Raw genomic sequence first — 19,463 nt, 5'->3', positions numbered from 1 at the left:
CAAGGGGCAGATGGCCCGCCTTCAATCCCACACTCAGGAGCTGCACCCCCGGGCAGAGGACGCAGAGAACCGGTCCCGATGCAATAATCTCCGCCTGGTGGGTTTCTCGGAGGGGACGGAGCAGGGCCGCACTGTGGATTTTCTGGAGAAATGGCTCAGATCATGGGTCCCTGAGGGCTCTCCCTCTCTCCTTGGTTCGCGATTGAGCTGGCCCATCGGTCCCTGGCCCCTAAGCCTCTTCTGGGTGCGGCCCCCCGACCAATCATAATGCGGGTCCTTAACTTCAAAGACCGGGACGCCATCCTGTCGGAGGCCCGCAAACAGCAGTAGCTCCTGCACGAAAATCGCGCTATCATGATTTTCTCGGACTACACCCGCGAGGTCCAGAGCCAGCGCCGCTCCTTCGACGACGTTAAACAAAAGCTGAGGGCGCTCAATATCCAATACCGGCTCCTTTTCCCGGCACACCATCGAGTGGTATTCGCCAACAAGACCTTGGTCTTTGACAGCCCAACAGAGGCCTGGACCTGGGCGACGGAGGAACACCCGTTGCACGCTCATGACCGAGCTCCGCACCAGGGGGGGGGCCGGGGGCGGACCTGCTCCCCTTTCGCCTCTCGCTCTCCGGCCCCAACGCAACTGCTCCCGCAGGCACCGTGTACAGAGGCGGACAGGCTCGGACTCCACGCCGGGCCGCCCCCTTCAGCCGATACTGCTCTCTGATGAACCCTCAACTGGGAGATGCTCTGGATCATCTGACCATTTGGCTCATGGGGGCGCTTCGCCCCGACCCTCCTTGCATGTTCTCCCGGACACAGACCTCTCATGCAGCCCAATGCTCTCTAAAGACCCTGCTTGAACTCACCTTTGCCTGCCGGGCTTGGCTCCGCGGCCGGAGGATATGCCTGGTCTTATCATATTCCTTTCCTACCTGATGGACTCCTTTAAGCGCATCCTAAAATGAGGAGGGGTCCTCTACGGTTTCCCACTCCCAAGCGTTTTAGTTTGGTTGTTCACTCTCTGGTTTGTTGTTAGGGCGACAGATGCTTCCGTTCCTGAAGTGTAGGGCGGGTGGTGGGGGTGGGGGGCTGGGACTGTTGTCCAGAGTTCGTTCCTCAGTTTGGGGTTTTTTGTTTTACAGTTCTACCACACCAGCATTCATGAAGCACCATGACGTACACCCGATAAGACAGACAGACCGGACCTCCCCTTTCAGACTTGCAGTCCCACTGTCAACGCGAACACCATGTCAGACACACCATTAATAAACGCCCCCCTGCGCATCATGTCCTGGAACGTTAATGGCCTCCTGGACCACTTTAAGCCCATGGCTGTCCTCAGATACGCACAGCGCTTGGGGGCGACATCTTACTCTTACAGGAAACCCACCTACTGGGGAATCACTGCCCCTTCTTAACGCAGTACGGCTATGGCAGAGTGTGGCACTCTGGGTTTACAAGGGGTTCCCGAGGGGTAGCGATCCTGGTGAGATGTTCCCTTCCTCTGGTGACTGTCCAAACGTCTCTTGATGCCCAGGGCACTTTTGTGGCCCTCAGTGGCACACTAAACAGCAACCCTCTTAATCTGGTGTCCCTCTACTCTCCCCCTCGATGCTGACGACGACTCTAGCTAAATCTGTTGACCTCCTGGTGTCTCTGCCCCCCGGTCCCACATTCCTTGGGGGTGACTTTTAACACAGTCACATCACCTGATCTTGACACGACAGGCCCTCCATCCCCTGGTAGAATTGCACAAGCCAAGCAGCTGAGGTCTTGGTCCGCATAACTAGTTTTATGCAACGCCTGGCGATTATGGCACCCTCACTCTAAGCAATTTACACACACCTCAGCGGCTCACCATACACAGGCACGCATTGACACCATTTTCGTTCCTTCAACGGACTGTCTTCTGATTCAGGACGTCTCGCTTCTTCCGAGAGGTATCTCTTACCACTCGACAGTGATGATCCGTACAGGTCCCCCCCACCTCTGTCCGGCAAACATGGAGGTTAAACGCCTGGTTTCTTCAAGACAGGGACTTCAGGAAGGTGGTGAAGTGGGAGCTAAAACAGTAATTTCTCTCTAACGCGGGCTCCATGTCCTCCCCGGGCACCCTATGGGAGGCGGGCAAGGCCACGATTAGGGGGGTCGCCAAGGGCCAACTCAAGCTCCAACGACAAACCCAACTGGAACAGATTACCTCGCGGGAGGCGCAGGCCCTGCGCCTCGAACCTGCTGTGGCCCGATCCCCAGATGCCTCCGACACAAGACTTCTGACCCGACTCCGGTCGGAGATCAAGCAGCTGTCGCTGGACGTGGCCAAACTCCTTTGGCGCTCTTCGTGGCCAGGGTATATGGATGGGGGGACAAGAATGGCTCGCTCCTTCATCGCCTGGCTACGTACCCAAGGGCTAACCACATAATCCCTGAAATAGCGGCACCAGACGGGTCACTATGCCGTGCCCCAATGGAAATGGCGCAGGCCTTTGACACCTACTACCGCAGGCTATACAAGGCCCGAGCCCCAACCCTGTCCCTTACGGACCTGATGGACGTGGAGGGTGGCCGCCTTACGTGTGTGGATGCCACCGCTCAAGCCGATTTGGACCGTCCCATTTCCCGCAAGGAGATCGGAGACGCAATCGCTCTTGTTTCATCTGGAAAGACACCGGGCCCAGATGGCCTTCCTCAAGAATATTATGCCCACTACCGTGATGTTCTCATCCCCCACCTAGGCGTACTGTTCCGCGAAGCTGTGGAGAAGGGCTCCTACCCTCAGGAAACGGATATAGCCACCATTGTGGTCCTTCTGAAATCCCAGCCCCCCTAGCCGCAGTGCGCAGACTACCGCCCCATCTCCCTCATTAACACTGAGGCCAAACTGTTCGCCATCCTCCTCACCCAGCCTCTCAAACCCCATCTGTCCACGTTGGTCCACCCCGATCAATGTGGGTTTATGCCCGCTCGTGGCACCCGACATTGCCTTCGCAGACTGCACTCCGCATTGGCCCATCGCCACCTCCTCACCCCATACCTTGCGCTTCTCCTGGTAGACTATGAGAAGGCCTTCGACTCGGTGGACTGGGGCTTCCTTCAAGATGTTCTTGACATGATGGGACTTAGTCCCCGCTTTCGGACCATGGTCAAGGTTCTGTACGTCCTCCCGAGGGCTCACGTTCTAGTCAACGGGGTCCTGTCGGAGCCCTTCTCGGTCTGCAGAGGGATGAGACAGGGTTGTCCCCTTTCCCCCCTGCTGTTTGCCTTAGTGATTGAGCCCTTGGCATCCTTGATGCGGTTGTGCGACCGGATGCGGGAATGGGAATGGCCCAGCACTGAACCGGATAAAATCGCCCTCTACGCGGACGACGTCCTCATCTACTTGGCAGATCCTGCCCGGTCTGGCCCACATTGTCTTCGTATCTTGCAGTCCTTCGAACAGGCCTCAGGTCTCCGTTTGAATTCCAACAAGTCGGTCCTGGTCCCCCTTCCACCTCTCCCAGGAATGCTTTGACTGGCAGTCCGAAATACCTCTACGTCGTCAATCATTCAAATATCTGGGGATCTGGGTGACCTTGCTGCCTGAGCTCAGCTGGGCCCTCAATGTCACTCCACTGGTGAAGCGAGCCAAGGCGGACCTCCAGCGGTGGCAGTCGTTGCCCCTCAACCCCATGGGGAAGGTGGCCCTTTTTAAGATGATGGTGATCCCCCGCTTCCTTTTCATGCTTCAGAACCCCCCCATGTGCTTTCCCAGGGCTTGGTTCCGCGAACTTGACGGCTTAGCCAGCAATTTCTTATGGGGGAAGGGTAGGTCCTGGTTAGCGCTCAGCACTTGCAGGATCCCCTCGTTCGACGGGGTTTGGGGATGACCCACCTTTATCTATACTATTTAGCCACGTGACTTCTCTCCATGGATGACTGGTTCAACGGGGATGGTCCGATCCGGCCTGTAGGCTCGAGCTTGGGGAGCTGGGCCTCGCCAGAATCCAATCCTTTCTGTTTTGGGACCCCGATTTCTTCCAGTCTCCCGGAAGTGACGCGTTCTGTGTTACTGGCCTAGCGGGCAGCACTGCGGCACACCAACTGGACACACACATTGACCCATTGTACACCCCTGTGGCAGGGGACCTGGCTCAGGGAAGTGACCGGGCTTCGGGGCTTTGAAGCTTGGGACCTCATAGGCATCACGCAGCTGGGGGATGTTTGGGTGGGAGATCATATGCGCTCCTTCGAAGATCTCCAAACCAGGCACTCGCTGCACCACTCGCAATTCTTTCGCTACCTCCAACTGCGGCACACCCTACGCTCACACCTCACAACAGGTACGCGGCTGCCAGATCATAGCCCGGCTGAAGCCCAGATTATGTTCGGGGACCTGGGGAAGGGTGGCATTTCCCGCATTTACCGCACACTGATTAACAACACCCCGACTTCCTTGGACCGACTGCGGACGCAATGGGAGGACTGGGTGGGCCCCTTGGAAGAAGAAGACTGGTGAGAAGCCCTCATGGCTCCTAGAACGGTCACCGCCTCCGCTAGGCTGCGCTTGGTGCAGCTCTACTATCTACATGCCGCATATCTCACCCCCGTACGCCTTCATCGCGCTGGACTTAGTCCGTCCTCAGCCTGTACCAGATGTAGCCATGACCCCGCTAACTTCCTCCACATGGTTTGGGCCTGTCCCCTCCTGGCAGGATTTTGGAAGGGCATCGAAAAGAACACTCCGAGGTTCTAGGGTGGGGGGTTCCACACGACCCTAGCACACGATCCTGGGCATTACTGATGGGCTGGACGGGTCACGTAATGAAAAACTGTTCTTCACTACAGGTATGGTAGTAGCCAAAAGAGACATTGCGGCCTTCTGGAAATGCCCTGAACCCCCAACCGTGGGACGTTGGCGGAATGGGGTGGACTGGTGCGCCACACAGGAGAAAGTTATGCATGCGGCACGTGGTTGCCCCAAGAGATACCAGAGAATTTGGGGGGAAGTGGCTGGGGGGGGGATCTAATCATGGGGGGGGGGTTGATTGTTTCCATCTAATTTTTGCTTTATTAATGTCTGTACATTGGGTAACGAGAATTTGTGATTGTAATCCTCAATTATTGAAATACGGTGCGGATTGGCTGGTGCACTCCTTCTGTAAACTGAAAAAAAAGAACAGTCCTCAATTCTATATGATGCATTGTCCTATGTAGATGATATCTACGTCATGGACGATGAACAAAACACTCATCTTGCCAGAGTGGATCGCATAGTTCTGCGTTTCAATGAGTCTGGCTAAAAGGTCAAATTTAAGAAATCTAATATAGCATTTCTAAGTGTCCTATTTTGGTATATGAACTTACACATGAGAAAAAGGCCAGACTTCTGTACAGTCTATTAATGATAACTCACACTAATGGCACCAGAATGTATTCAAAGATTCTAAAGGCAACACAATAAAGGATAAAACGCTTTGAGTAAAAGTTGCATCTCTGAAGGATAGATTGCCAATCTCATGTTATACATACCTGGAGTCATGAAAGTGTGGGAGCGCACATTGTAGGGAATTCTTTGGCTGATGAACAGCCAAATCTGCAGTTGTGACTGCAACAGTTGCTGTGATTAATGAGGATAGATGACAAAATACTGGCTGCCATTAATGCTACCAGCAATGGCGCCCCTTTGCCTAAAGGCTTTCCAGGTAAATACACATATTGTTTAATTGAACAAAAAGTTTCCTTTGTAACAATTTCAGGACCAGGACTTGGTGATCATTTGATTCCCAACCAAGACCGCAGACTAGCTTTAGTGATGGCTGAGCATGAAGGTGTTGCTTCTGCTCATGCAGGTGTGGCGGCCACAATTTTATTGTTACAGCAGCGTTATTGGTGGTGTGGCTTATATCAACAGGCCAAGAAATATGTTTCTTTATCTGATAGAAACTTCTAGCAGCAGATTCCTTACCTTTATCGTATGGATCCAGAAACGTTTCCTCGAGCAGTACGCCTTGCGCACACCATAAGGTGGCTCCATTTGGCTCCATTTGACGTTGTCGGTAGCATCCGTTAGGATTTCGCAGTCACCTATATAGGCGCTACCCAGGTGTGCAGACGTCAGTTCTTTTCTTTCCGTGCCAGTTAAGCGCTGATCCAGGAAGAGCTAACCCTCTGTTGCTCTTTCACAGGCCTTTTCTTTAACTTTTTTTGACTTTGGAATTTTTTCCTACTCCGTGTGCCAGGATGGACCACTCCAGGAGCCCAAAGTCCTCTTCATCCCACTCGAGGTATTCGGAACACTTGGAGAGGAGGCACAAGAAGAAGTCCAAGCGAACTTCAACTTTGCCTCAATTGTTGCCTGGCGACAAACGAGGTAAAGAGCACCGACGCTCTAGGCACAGTTTTGCGGAGCCCGAGCCAGGGTCGACTTCTCGCCTCCCTCCCTTTCCAGGATCCGAATCAGCCGCCGCTCAAATTAAAGAATTTTACAAAGCCATGCTCTGTGTTTTTGAGCCCTTAGAGGGTTTTCAAGGTCGTAAGTGGCCCCATTGGATTTTACGCCGTCGGCTCTAGCCACGGGCTGGTGGGGCCTCAGGGATCCGATCCTGGGTCCGGGACGATGCTGATCGTGCCATCGCGGCCTCCCCCAGCATTGCACCCGAAGTCGGTGCTGCCAGTGCCAGGCCCATCGCTATCCCTGACGATACTGATTGAACCCAGGGGTTCTATGTTGTTGCCTGAACACTTTGAAGATGTTTTGGGCTCTGGAGAGGAATAGGAGGGGTCTATGGACCCTTTGGAACACCAGGATGTCTCTGCAGAGCAGATGGACTGTTATGGCAAACTTGGGGAGGTCAGTAGACTAGAAACTTCCCCAGATACTAGCATGCTCTCTCTACCATCTGTGGCTACAGAGGAGGGGGCATCTTATAACACGGTGGTTAAGAGGGCATCTGAGGTCCTCGGACTAGAGTTGCCCTCTGTGCAGGTCAGGACTAACCTCCTGACCGAAGTGCTTCAGTCTGGGGTTTCCAACTCAGAACCCCTTTTGCTCTTTAATGAGGCACTAACTGATGTCCTTCTAGGCACGTGGTTCAGTTCCTAGCACAGGGGCTCCTGTGAATAGGACAATTCCACGCCACCATCGCCCAGCTCCGGGCGACCCAAAGTTCTTCAGCCAACACCCCACCCCTGAAAGCTTGGTGGAGCAGGATTCTACATCCCAGCGTGCGTTCCCTTCCACCCCTCCAGAAATGGGAATAAAATGGGCTGGAATCACTTGTGAAGAAGATGTTTTCTTCCTCCAGCCTGGCATTGTGGTTGGTGAATACCGCATGCTTATTGGCCTGTTTCTCCCACTCCCTTTTGGAAACAGTTGCGCAAGTGCTGCCACAAGTCCCGGAGGAGGTACAGGCTGTGCTCTCTCAGGCGGTTAAGGACGGGAGAGATGTAGCGATATTTACCTAAGGTGTGGCCTTGTCACGACTGATTCGCTGGGCAGAATGATTTTTTCGACAGTCGCCTTGAGGCGCCACGCCTGGCTTAGGACAACTGGCTTCTCGGGCAATGTCCAGGCAAGTTTGATTGACTTGCTGTTTGATGGAACCTGTCTTTTTGGGGAGAAGGCAGACTAGCCCCTAGTGAGGTTGAAGGACTCTCAAGCTACGCCCAAATCCTTGGGCCTCTCTTCTACACCTCATGGCCAGTCTATCTTTCGCCCCTTTCATGGCAACGGAAGGGTTTCCCAGCCACGTCAGCCCTATCCCTGCCACCGTCCTACACAGACTTCCCAAGTTGTGCGAGGACATGGTTCATTCCTACCAAGGTACGGAAGCCAGAAGTCATCGGCCACCTTGCCCTCGACAGCCACAGCCTCCAAGCACTCCTAGTCTGACTCTGCAAGGCCACTTCACTTCAGTTGGCGGTAGAATCCGTCATCATCTCCCCCGCTGGAGGTCCATAACATCTGACAAGTGGGTCTTGCAGATCATTCAGGAGGGCTATTCTCTGCCTTTCCTTTCTTTTCCTCCTCCTATTCTGCCAAATCAAGAACGGCTGGCGGAGGATCATTTAAAATTGTTCCAGGAGGAAGTTACAGCTCTCTTGGCCAAGAGAGCTATGGAGAGGGTCCCGGATTCACAAGTAGCCAGTGGCTGTTAATCCTCCTGCCTTCTGATTCCAAAAAAGAACAAAGGGTTGCGAGCCATTTTAGATCGTCGGACTGTTTCTTTCTTCCTCAAGAAGGAGAAATTTAAGATGCTCACTCTAGCTCAGGTCTTGTCTGCCCTAGGCCAAGAAGACTGGATGGTACTGTTGGAACTGCAGGATGCGTATTTTCATATCCCCATCCTGCCGGGCCACAGGTGTTACCTGCGGTTCAAGGTAGGCCGCAGTCACTTTCAGTTTACTGTGCTCCCCTTCAGCGTTATCAGTGCCCCTCTGGTGTTCCCAAGGTGATGGCGGTGGTCGCAGGTCATCTGTGCATGTTAGGGGTGTCAGTCTACCTCTACCTTGAAGACTGGCTGTAGAAGGCGTCCTCAACCCAGGCTGTCATCTTCCACCTTCAGACTACCGTGGACCTCCTGCATTTGCAGCGTTTCTCTATAAACGTGCAGAAGTCACAGCTGATTTCTTCTCAGATGCTCCCTTTCATCTGGGCTATTCTGGACACACTGCAGTTTCGGGTCTATTCTGCCGAGCAGTGACCCCAGGATATTCAGGTTATGATTCCGAAGTTTCAGCCTCCATCCTGGATTTCGGTAAGACTGACTCTGAGACTGTTGGGCTGCATGGCCTCCTGCATCCTGTTGGTGAAGCATGCCAGGTTGCATATGCAGGCTCTGCAGTGGGACCTGAAGTTCCAGTGGGCACAACATCGAGGAAATCTCACCGACGTGGTCCAGATCTCGGAGGGAACTGTAGTAGAGTAGGATCTGCTTCTTATAGTTACCCCCACTTTTTGCTGATTTTTCATTGTTTTCAACTTAGACTGGGTGGGATCCTGCTATCCAGGACCCCAGCCTAGCTGCTTTCCCCTTTAAATGGATTGCATGTACTTTAGGTACACTCCAGATTGGATTCTGGGGAACCCTTATAAGTCCCTACTAAATGGTATACTATGTACCTAGGGCATAGGTACCCCAGAGGCCTCCCAGGGGCTGCAGCATGTATTATGCCACCCCTGGGAGACCATTCAAAATGACATAACAGGTCTGCTACTGCAGCCTGTGTAAGGTGGTGCATGCACCCCTTACTTAGATATAGGTTCCCTATATCTACCTTATATCACTGCACATATAAACCTATCAGTCACCCCTATGGCAGGCCTTATCAATCCTGAAGGCAGGGTGCGGGGTTTTATGTGAGAGGCTGCCCATGCCTGAGCAGAGCCCCTCTGCAGCCTTCGGAACCTATTCCCCGGGGTTGTTTGTGATGCAGCCAACCATATACTCTTAAGTACATTATAACCTTGCGGTAAATGCTAACTTTGGAATGGCTGCAAGGAAACATGTTGTGTTTGGTGTCAAAAACCTTGGAATCATACCTCCCCACCAGTAACTGCTGGGGGAGGTATGATTTCACCCTCCTAAAGGGACATATGCGACACACCGGTAAACCCGGTACCAACTTTCTCAACCCTGGCATCACAAAATGGATGCTGCCAGCCACAGACACAAGTCTGCCCTCCTGCCGCTGAGCCAAGCTTGAGCGGGGGAAGGCTTGACAATAGGCCTCCCATTTTGAAAGATCTGACCTTCTCACTGATTGCCACGATTGACCTAGCATCTACTTACCATCTTCCTTTAGCCTTGGTGGCCCTGGATGCTACCAAGGCTTTTGACCGGGTAAATTGGATATATCTGATTGGATATATCTGAAAGAAGTGACTACATCCCTGAACTTAGGTACAAATTTCTGTAATGCTCTGGCTGGTCTCTATAAAGCTCCCCAGGCTAGGATTCTAATTAATGGCTCCTTGTCTCAACCAGTAAAAATATCAAGAGGAACGAGGCAGGGTGCCCTCTATCGCCTCTGCTTTTCAACTTATATATAGAGCCTTTGGCAAGGAAGATCAGAGAAGATCTAGAAATTCAGCTTTTTAGGTTTGCAGGCTGGGAGAAAAAAATGGGGCTTTACGCCGATGATATAGTGATCCTCTCCACAAATATAAGGAAAACCTGGCTGCGTTTAATGACCTTAACAACTGACTTTGGGATGGCCTCAGGGTATGAGGTTAAAGAATATAAGTCCGAAGTCATGACTTGGAATATAGAGGGGGCATCTGGGAAGGACGAGATTAGATACTTGGGAGTAATGATATCGCATGACATCGACAAAATAGTGAAACTTAATTTCGACAAAGTTCGGAAGGAGATTACTAAACTTTTGAAATCCTGGTCTCACCTCCAATTATCAATTATTGGAAGAAGCAACTTGATTAAAATGGTAATTCTTCCAAAGGTTACTTTTCTTTTCGATGCAATACCCCTACCTTTTAAAACGCTTTGGCTTAAGAAACTACAAGGGGACTTGGGTTCGTTTATATGGGCAAGGAAAGGACCAAGAATAGCTTGGAAGAAGCTACGAAGACGGATTGAGAAAGGAGGAATTGCCGTACCAGATCTCCTCTTCTATTCATGGGCTTTTCTTTTGAAGAATGGAAAGTATCTTTTTAACTCACCTAATCCCTCAATCGCAGGAGGCTTGTGGTCCACAATAGCGAACCTAGAGCCGGGAGGTAAGGAGGGGCTCATTTTTAAGTATGCTGACCCCAAATTCTTTAAAAAGGTCAGGCTGAAGATCTTGAAGGGGTTTGCAGAGACTTGGTATAACGTGAGAAGAACTTTGAAAATTCCTTACCATAGTCTTTTAGCCCCTATTTGGGATAGCCCCGGTTCTCCAGAGTGGACAAAAGACAGCTTGGCTAAACCCCTATTACAGGGAGGCCTCAGACAATGGGATCAGCTAATAAATGATGAGAGACGTATCTCTTGGGAGAGTTGTAGCCAGCTTACAAACTTTAGACTCTCCAGTTTTAAATACATGCAAATTCAGAGCTGGTTTGCTGATCCACAAACAAAAATAGGGGAACAAAATGAGCTAGAGTTTAGAATGACGCTGCAAGTGCGTCAAAAAAAGGAGGTGGCGATGATCTATTGGTTACTGGTGGAATCCGAAGATGGAGATTTCACGCTTCCTATGGAGTTGTGGGGAGAATACTTGACGGAATCATCGCTGGGAAAGTACTGGCAAGTATCTATGGCTATGCTATTTAAATCAGTTAAGACTGCGCACCTAAGAAGAAAACATCTCTTTTCTATCCATAGAGCATACTGGTAACCTTGGAAGCTGTCAAAGTTTGGGCGGAGAGGTGAAGTCCCTTGCCCAAAATGCGGTAAAATGAAGGCAGATGATGTCCACATGTTTTTAGAATGTGTCGAGCTGCAAACTTATTGGAACGAAGTAACCGAGGCTTTATCCCAAATGCTTAAGCTGCAAGTTAAGGTAAGCGTTCTATTTGTCATCTTTGGGCAATTAGAGCCTGAAGTAAAAATTACTAAAGATCAGGCGAGACTTATCTTTTACATTGCATTGCTTGCAAGGAGAGAAATCTGTAAAGTATGGGTGTCCCCTCTCTCCCCTAATTTAGATAATCTGTTAAACTCAGCTAATTATATAGCCACTTTAGATGGGAGGAGTACTAGAGATGTACATTTTTGGCTCCCTTTTACTGAATGGTGTAATAATTTAAACGATAACAGGTAGTTTCTTAATGGTCCTATGATTATGCCTTATTAGCCTCGCTCGGCATTCGGGTTTTTGGTATTGGAGATTTGGTTCTGCTTGGCGGAAAGTGAGAGAGAGAAAAATCAGACAAATTCACATGATTCCTCCTTCTCTGTTTTCTATTTCCATCTATACCTACCCGTATTGCCAAAAGCATAAGGGGGCAAAGGTGTCAGGTGCCCATCAAGATGTGCAAAGAGAAAGAACCTATGTTTTTTCTTCTTGATAAAGAGGCTTATGGTGTAACCACCTCCCAGACAGGCTTTAGTGTATTGGGTCTGGGTGGGTGCACTCTTAGAGTGCTTTGATGTCTGCACTGGGGGCATATTTGGTGTCCCTGTGCATAGTCCAGCTCAAACCGATTGCAGGAGCCATTTGCTCCTGCTCTGGCGCGAAGCTGTAGCCACCCCTCTGTCCTGAACCTCCCATAGGTGGGTCCCCAGAGTTTGTCCCACCCCTTCCTTGGATATAAAGTAGGAACCCCTGACTATAGGACTTAAGATTTTATCTGGACTTAACTCTGCTACAGAAACCACGTACTTCAATGATCTGCACGACGCTGGACGACTGAAGAATCTCTCTTGGAGTAAAGGGGTTACTCCCCTGCTAGGCAGGCACCTAAAAGCATCTGACCGGTTTGCATCTCCGAAGCTCCTGAGTTCTCCGAAGATTTCTGCAACACAGGAGGTGGGTTCCCGTGGTCTCTGAGGTTGATCTGCACTTTCAGCTATTCTGAGGCCCGTATCCCTCATGGGGACCGTGCAACCCGAACCCCTGTACACGGTGTACTTTTGCAGCAGCATATGCTTTCTGGCGACCCCTGAGGCTGTGCTTTGGGTTACTTCTAGTCCTAACTCCGAGCAGTGTTTCAACCGACGATTTCCGGCCTACACTCCACGAGTGTTCCGTGGGCTGGTATTTTGTGATTCCTCTCGAGGTCCGTTGGCCTGTGGGTCCCTGTGAAGGTAACTTAAACTTTCTGTGGGCTTTCCTGGTTGCTCCAGATGTGCCCTGACTCTCCATTTCCTGGTCCCCGTGGCTGCAGAGTCAAGCATCGCGTCAACTCACCTGAAGCACCCGACATCCGGGGGCATTCGCCTACCGAGCCCCTGGTCACCCTGAAGTGACCCAGACTTTGTCCCCTCTGCTTTCAGGTTCTTCTCATCTCCGATCCAGACTTGGATCACACCGGACACTTTTCATCTTCCCGGCAGCAGCGCTTTTCAGCATCACTCCATTGAAAACAACGAAGATTCCCGACATCACTTGACACCTATGCACCAGACTTCCCTGGGCTAGGTAACACGGGTACTTTGGTACTCACAAGGGTGCTGGCCTTAGAACCTTCTATGTTTGAAAGGGTTTTCTCAAAGTCCTCTCCGAAGTGTCCTTAATCTTTAAAATTCCAACCGCGACTTTCTCATAGAGTTGTACGGAGCTCGCGTCTGTGTTCTCACACTGCACCCGTCCTCCGTGGGTCCCCTGTGTCACTACTTTGGGTGGTTACTTGGGGTCCCAGCGATTCTTCATGCTCTAGGCACTGTGTCTAGGCAAGTCATGGTTGTTATACCACTTTCTTAGTATATGGTTTGGTCTCCCCCTGGAGCACACTATGTTTTGTGCTATTTAATGTCGTTCTAGTGATTTAATATTGTGTGCTTTGTTCTCTAATCTCATAAAGAGGTTAGTAGAGAGTGTTTAGTAATAAATACATATATTTGATATATTCCTTGCGTGGTTCTCCTTTCATTTGGCCCTTCAGGAGGTTATAATCTGGTAAACCAAGCTGCTTTACATTCCTTCGAGACTTAGCCTTAAGGCTGCTCTCTATAGCTACCACTAGAATAGCTTTCAATAAAGGTTGTCTTTAACCTAATCATCAATAAGGGTTGCTTCGACTGGTACAAGGTGTCCACTTAAATTAGTGGACATCATATAACAGGCCAACTTCTCACAGGAACTGCAAGAGATCTGCAGTGGTTGTTAACGAACCGCGATTTTGTCAATGACAAACCCCTCTCCCTTCCCCAACCAGAGCTCACAGTAATGACAGATGCGTCACTTCTGGGATGGGTCGGCTATCTGGGAGAAGTGGAGATCAGGGGACACTGGTCCCTGGAGGAGTCGGGCTCCACATCAATTTGCTGGAGCTTTTAGCGAATCGGTTGGCATTGAAGGCATTTCTTTCCTCTGTCAAGGGACAGTTAGTACAGGTATTCACGAACATCACCATTGCCATGTGGTACTGCAACAAGCAGGGCGGGAGTGGGTCGTCGGCCCTATGTCGAGAGGCCCTGCATCTCTGAACATGGCTGGAACAGCAGGGCATAGGACAGACTAACTCAGCAGTCGATGCCTAGCGAATCACGAATGGCGTCTCCAGTCAGTGGGGAGATCCTTGGTTAGATCTGTTCACCTCTGAGGAGAACCTGCAGTGTCAGCAATACTGCTCTTGGAGTTTCCAAGGCGGCTAATTGCTCGGAAACGCCTTTCATCGCAAATGGAGTTCAGGCCTGCTGTACGCCTATCCGTCCATACCACTCCTGCCCAGGGTTCTGAATAAGATCAGGAATGACTTGGCCCAAATCATTCTTGTGGCCCCAGACTGGGCGAGGAGAGTTTGGTATCCAGAGCTTCTGAAAATTAGCATCGATCCTCCAATCAGGCTGCCCCTTCGGGAGGATCTTCTGTCACATCAGCAGAGGAGGGTCCTCCACCCGAAGCTGTCAACTCTGCACCTCCGTGAGTGGTGATTGAGCGGTGGCAGTTGATGGCTTTTGACCTTCCTCCCGAAATATGCAACGTTATTTTGACGGTTAGGCGGCCCTCCACTCAGACGGTATACGCCTGCCGTTGGCAGAAATTTGTATTATAGTGTACAAGAATGGTGTCTGACCCGCTTTCTGCTTCTCTCTCTACTGTTCTTCTTTTTATTCTTACCGCTGACCAGCAGGGCTCTGTGTTGGGTACTCTCAAGTGTTATCTTTCTGCTCTATCTGCTTTTTTTGCGGCTGCCATACCAACCCTCTCTCTTTAGTTCTCCAATTGTCAACTGGTTTTTGAAGGGGCTGGCTCACTTGTTTCCACCCATGCCTTTGTTATGCTTCAGTGGGACCTTAACTTGGTCCTCACTTTTCTTATGTGTTCTCCCTTCGATGCTTGACACAGCTGTCCCCTCCAGCTGCTTACCGTCAAGACAGACTTTCTGGTGGTGATAATATCTGCCTAGAGGGTGAGTGAGTTGCAGGTGCGATCTGGTTTGCCTCCCTACATGAAGTAATTTCCAGACAAAGTGGTGCTTCGCACCCATGTTTCATTCTTGCCGAAGGTGGTGACCCCATTCCACCTGGGTGAGTCTATCACGCTTCACACCTTCTTTGCTCCCCGCATCCCTCTAAGGAAGAAGAGCGTCTCCACTGCCTTGACCCAAAAAGAGCATTTTTCTTTCTTGACCGCAAAAAAGAGTTCCGGTGAGTCATTCTCTGCATTAAGATCTGCTATGCCCTGGCTAAGAAGCAGCCCCCTGAGAGATTAAGGGTCCATTCCACCAGGAAAAAGGCCACGACTTCGGCCTTGGCTTGTGGTGTCCCTCTCCTGAACATCTGCCAGACAGCAACGTGGGCATCTTTGAACATGTTCGCCAAGCACTACTGCCTGGACAGTCAGGTCCGCAGGGGTGGCATTTTGCTTATTCAGTCCTGCAGGACTTCTAGTGCAAGGGATTGGTCTGCAAACCACCACTGGGATGGTATGGCTTGTGTATCTAATTCAAATGTAAGGAATCTGCAGCTAGAAGTCTCTATCAGATTAACAAGTTAGTTACCTTCGGTAATGCATTATCTGGTAGATATTCTAGCTGCAGATTCCTTACAGGCCCGCCCATGCCTTCCCGCTTTGAAGGCTGATTTTATTAGGACTTGAGTTACTCCCATTTTCAGGGCCCTTGTTTTGCACACATTTTCATCAGTTACTTTGTGGCTCTGTGCTTCTGTTGTGGAAAAAACCTAAAAGTACTGACGTCCACACGCATGGGAGACACCTATATAGGTGACTGCAACGTCATAACTGACGATACCAATGCCGACAATGTCACGTGGAGCCGAATGGGGCCACCCAATGGTGCGCACAATGGATATTGCTCCAGCAAAAGTTCCGGATCCAGCCTGATGCCTGGGAAATTCAAAGGTAAGGAAGCTGCAGCTAAATAGAGTCTCTACCAGACAGCGCATTAATGAAGGTAGGTGACATGTTCGTTGTGATATTAGCCAACAAATTAAAGCTTCCACCATGGCATGTCCACCGCAGACACACTTGTTGATTTCCAAGAAAACTTTTGGCTGCATTTATTTGGACTGTTGTGGTTTCTTGATTTGAATGGAGTGTTCTAATTTTTCCTGATTGCAGTTGATGCTTACTCGGGGTTCCTCTGGGTGTGGCCACAATGTTCGGCTGACGCTCGCACTGTTGCTAAACTCCTGCAAGTCTTTGTCGAGGCAGATGCATGCACTATATTCCACTCAGACCAGGGTCCTGCTTTCGCCTCGAAAGTGTATGGGGATTCTGTGGCTTCTTTGTGTGTAGCAGTGCATTATTCTTCTCTATGTCGTTGTGGAGAGAATGTACCTTGACTTAAAGCAGTCCTTAACAGTTAGCGTATTAGGTACAGGGCGTTGTTGGGACCACCACCTATGCGGGGTACAACGAGTACTAAATCTCCATAAGACATATTTGGGTGGCCAGACCATATACGAGGCCCTTTTTGTCATCAAAATGTATGTTCCAGACCTTGACGGTCCAGACAGTGTGGTGGCAGCTACACCCATTAAAGTAAATGATCGCTGTGCTGTCTTACAGGAATTACAAAACATCCGTGACAGTCAGTCCAATGAGCAGTTGAAGATGTCTGCCTCTGCAGGAATCAAGGAGAAGCCAGAACATTGTCTGGATTCCATAAGTTGGGGATCTCGTTCGTGAACAGATACTGGTGAAAAAAGAGTTTGGCCCATCATACCGTGCTCCGGTGCCAATACCGTACAAGGTACAAGAACTGTAATTTTTCAACTGCTTCCTTGTTCCAAAGACAATTGTTTTGTCTCCATTGATCACATCAAGTTACATCATGTGGCCTCTTCTGAATAGTAGGCCACATGGAGTCCTTGGTAGTTTCCTAACTCCTCTCACTGTCATACAAGAAATTCCTGTGCAGATTGTGAGCACCATTGAAGCAGTTTCTCCCCAGCTGCGGGGAAGGGAATGAACTTTAGTTAATTCCTCATACCACTACAAACACCAGTCAGGTGACTGAAGTGAGTACTGTACTTATTACTACGTCTTCGGCAGCTGAGGTCATTTATACTGATCCACCCCTAGTGGACCCCACCAGTTCTTTAACTCTACCTGTGGCTCCTGTTTTTTCAACAAATGGCTTCTGGTTATTACGTGGGAGCAAATGATTTTTCATCTGATTCTTTCGGCAGTTCCTCCGTTTCGATTCTCCAAATCCTAAGATCTGTATTTTCTTTTCTTTTCTGTTAAAACACACTTATCTGGTGCCTCCTTGGATATATGTTTGGATAACACTTTCTTTAGTTTTCCTTTTCCTTTGGATTGGATTTGTGACAGTTTTCTTCTTGCTGATAAATGGCCATTACCTTACAGAATGTGCTGCCACAGAACTGGTTGACGAGATGTTGATGCCTCATTTATCTTCACATAAACTGAAAAGAGGCTTGTCCCTTTGGAATATTTCAGCTGGTTCAGTAACTAATGGAATTGTTTGGGATAAGGTCCCCTACAATATATTCGGTCCTACGGAAATACTGCAAGTAACTTATGTCTTTAGGGTTTCTATGTGTGATGTAATAGTACCTGGGTTACATTCTGATGACTGGCATGTTGAAACTGCAAACTCCATGCTCTCAGAGCTGGAATACTATGCTGTTTTCGAATCAGAGGATCTGTAGCATAATTCTGCTAATTATGGTGAAATGTTCTATTACCATCATTATGGACATCACTATTTACATCGAGTTAGTGTTAAACATACTGACAGATGACCCTGCACCCGAGAAATATAATTCTATTCTGTGAATACAATGATGTCACTTGATGTGATTAGAACAGAACAAAATATCACATGACTTCAGCTTGGCGGCAGAGCAATTGTAGAATGCTTTGAGCAAGTAACTATTATATAATAAAGGACGAACGTTAAACTTACTACAATCAAGTCTCTCATCCTTAATGGACATTTGTATTATGGGAAGCTGAAGTTATGTGATATTTTGTTCTGTTCTAATCACATTAAGTGACATCATTGTATTCACAGAATAGAATTATATTTCTCGGGTGCAGGGTCATCTGTCAGTATGTTTATGATGGCTTTCTAACCGTCTATTGGGATGTATATGGGTCACATCTTAGACCTTTCGCACCGAGGTTTGATACGTACACAAGAGGCAGATTTATTAGTGTCGTTTGGTGCTATCCCTAAAAAAGCTCTGACCCAGATCTTTGCTGAAATGAGTTAGTGTTAAACGCCTGCTTTTTAATTATACACAATGGGAACATTGTCCCACTCTCCTGCAGGGGAGCTCAAAAACATATAGTGATAAATTTGCATAATTTCAGGATATGACACATCAGACCTGACATCTTTTTATATTAAACTTGACCCTACGCCACCAGAAAATGATATGCTTATGCAAGCCAAACTAATCTATACAGATTTGTTTGTTACAAAATTAGCTGAGAAAGGCTGTGACTATTGGAAGGAAACAATTGGTCTGAAATCAATTTGGGGTACCAAACCATGGCAAGTTCAGGGTACAGCCACTTTATTTTGAGCCTGCCTAATCTCCACACAAATTATTTTTCTTGATGATCATGTGCAGCCGACTACATGTCAAGGACTGTGCTACGTAAACAAATGATGGACGGAATGCTGAATACATCATTCATTCACCCCCAGTCCAGAGATCTGGGTTAAATCCATTGTTCTTTTGCTCACCATGCCACCCCAGTTTAGACCCAGCCATATGCAAATCAGTCTTGAACCTGTGCCTCATGGGAACAGTCCAGACCAAACTGCCAAGCCAAGTCCACCCTGAAAGCCCGAAACCGGTCCTAGGATGCTTGTTTCCAGTTCAGGGAGGACCAGGCCTGGCAGTTCGGGCTGGACTGTTGCTATTGGGCGCAGGGTCAAGACTGATTTGCATATGTCTGGGTCCAAACTGGAATGGCATGGTGAGCAAAAGAACTATGGATTTAGGCCCAGATCTCTGTACTGGGGTGAATGTATGACATTGTTCTGCATTCTGTCCATCAATTGTTCTTTTTGCATTTGTTACCTCGAGTGGAATGGGTATGCCCAGACGTAGGTACCGTGCTCTCCATGCCACTGAAGTGAAGCTATCCTGGCTGATGAGGCCTGAAAGCCTGAAACCGGTCCTAGGATGCTTGTTTCCAGTGCAGGGAGAACCTGGCCTGGCTGTTCGGACTGGACTGTTCCCATTGGGCGCAGGGTCAAGAGTGATTTGCATATGGGTGGGTCCAAACTGGAATGGCATGGTGAGCAAAAAAATCATAGTATTAGGCCCAGATCTCTGTACTGGGGTGAATGCATGACATCGTTCTGCATTCTGTCCATCAATTGTTCTTTTTGCATTTGTCACCCCGAGTGGAATGGGTATGCCCAGACGT

At 49.3% G+C, this 19,463-nt stretch overlaps 1 protein-coding gene and 1 pseudogene across 3 annotated transcripts in view; both read left to right on the top strand.

Moving 5' to 3' along the window:
- The window catches only part of GPR4 (G protein-coupled receptor 4), a 612,431-nt gene that overhangs the window by 419,948 nt on the left and 173,020 nt on the right, over positions 1 to 19,463 (top strand). Inside the window, exon 3 of one of the 3 annotated variants that reach the window (XM_085625565.1) lies at positions 16,617 to 16,800. The exons of the other annotated variants lie outside the window; for them this stretch is intronic. Within the exon in view, the coding sequence (XP_085481691.1) occupies positions 16,617 to 16,636 (20 nt within the window). The 3' untranslated portion in view covers positions 16,637 to 16,800. The remainder of the gene's footprint in view (positions 1 to 16,616; positions 16,801 to 19,463) is intronic. 3 annotated transcript variants of the gene reach the window in all.
- LOC146798282 (uncharacterized) lies at positions 16,882 to 17,818 on the top strand (annotated as a pseudogene).

The sequence above is a fragment of the Triturus cristatus genome, chromosome 9 (assembly GCF_964204655.1).
Source record: "Triturus cristatus chromosome 9, aTriCri1.1, whole genome shotgun sequence".
In the NCBI taxonomy this organism is placed as follows: Eukaryota; Metazoa; Chordata; class Amphibia; order Caudata; family Salamandridae; genus Triturus; species Triturus cristatus.
This window is presented reverse-complemented; position numbering and strand designations above follow the sequence as displayed.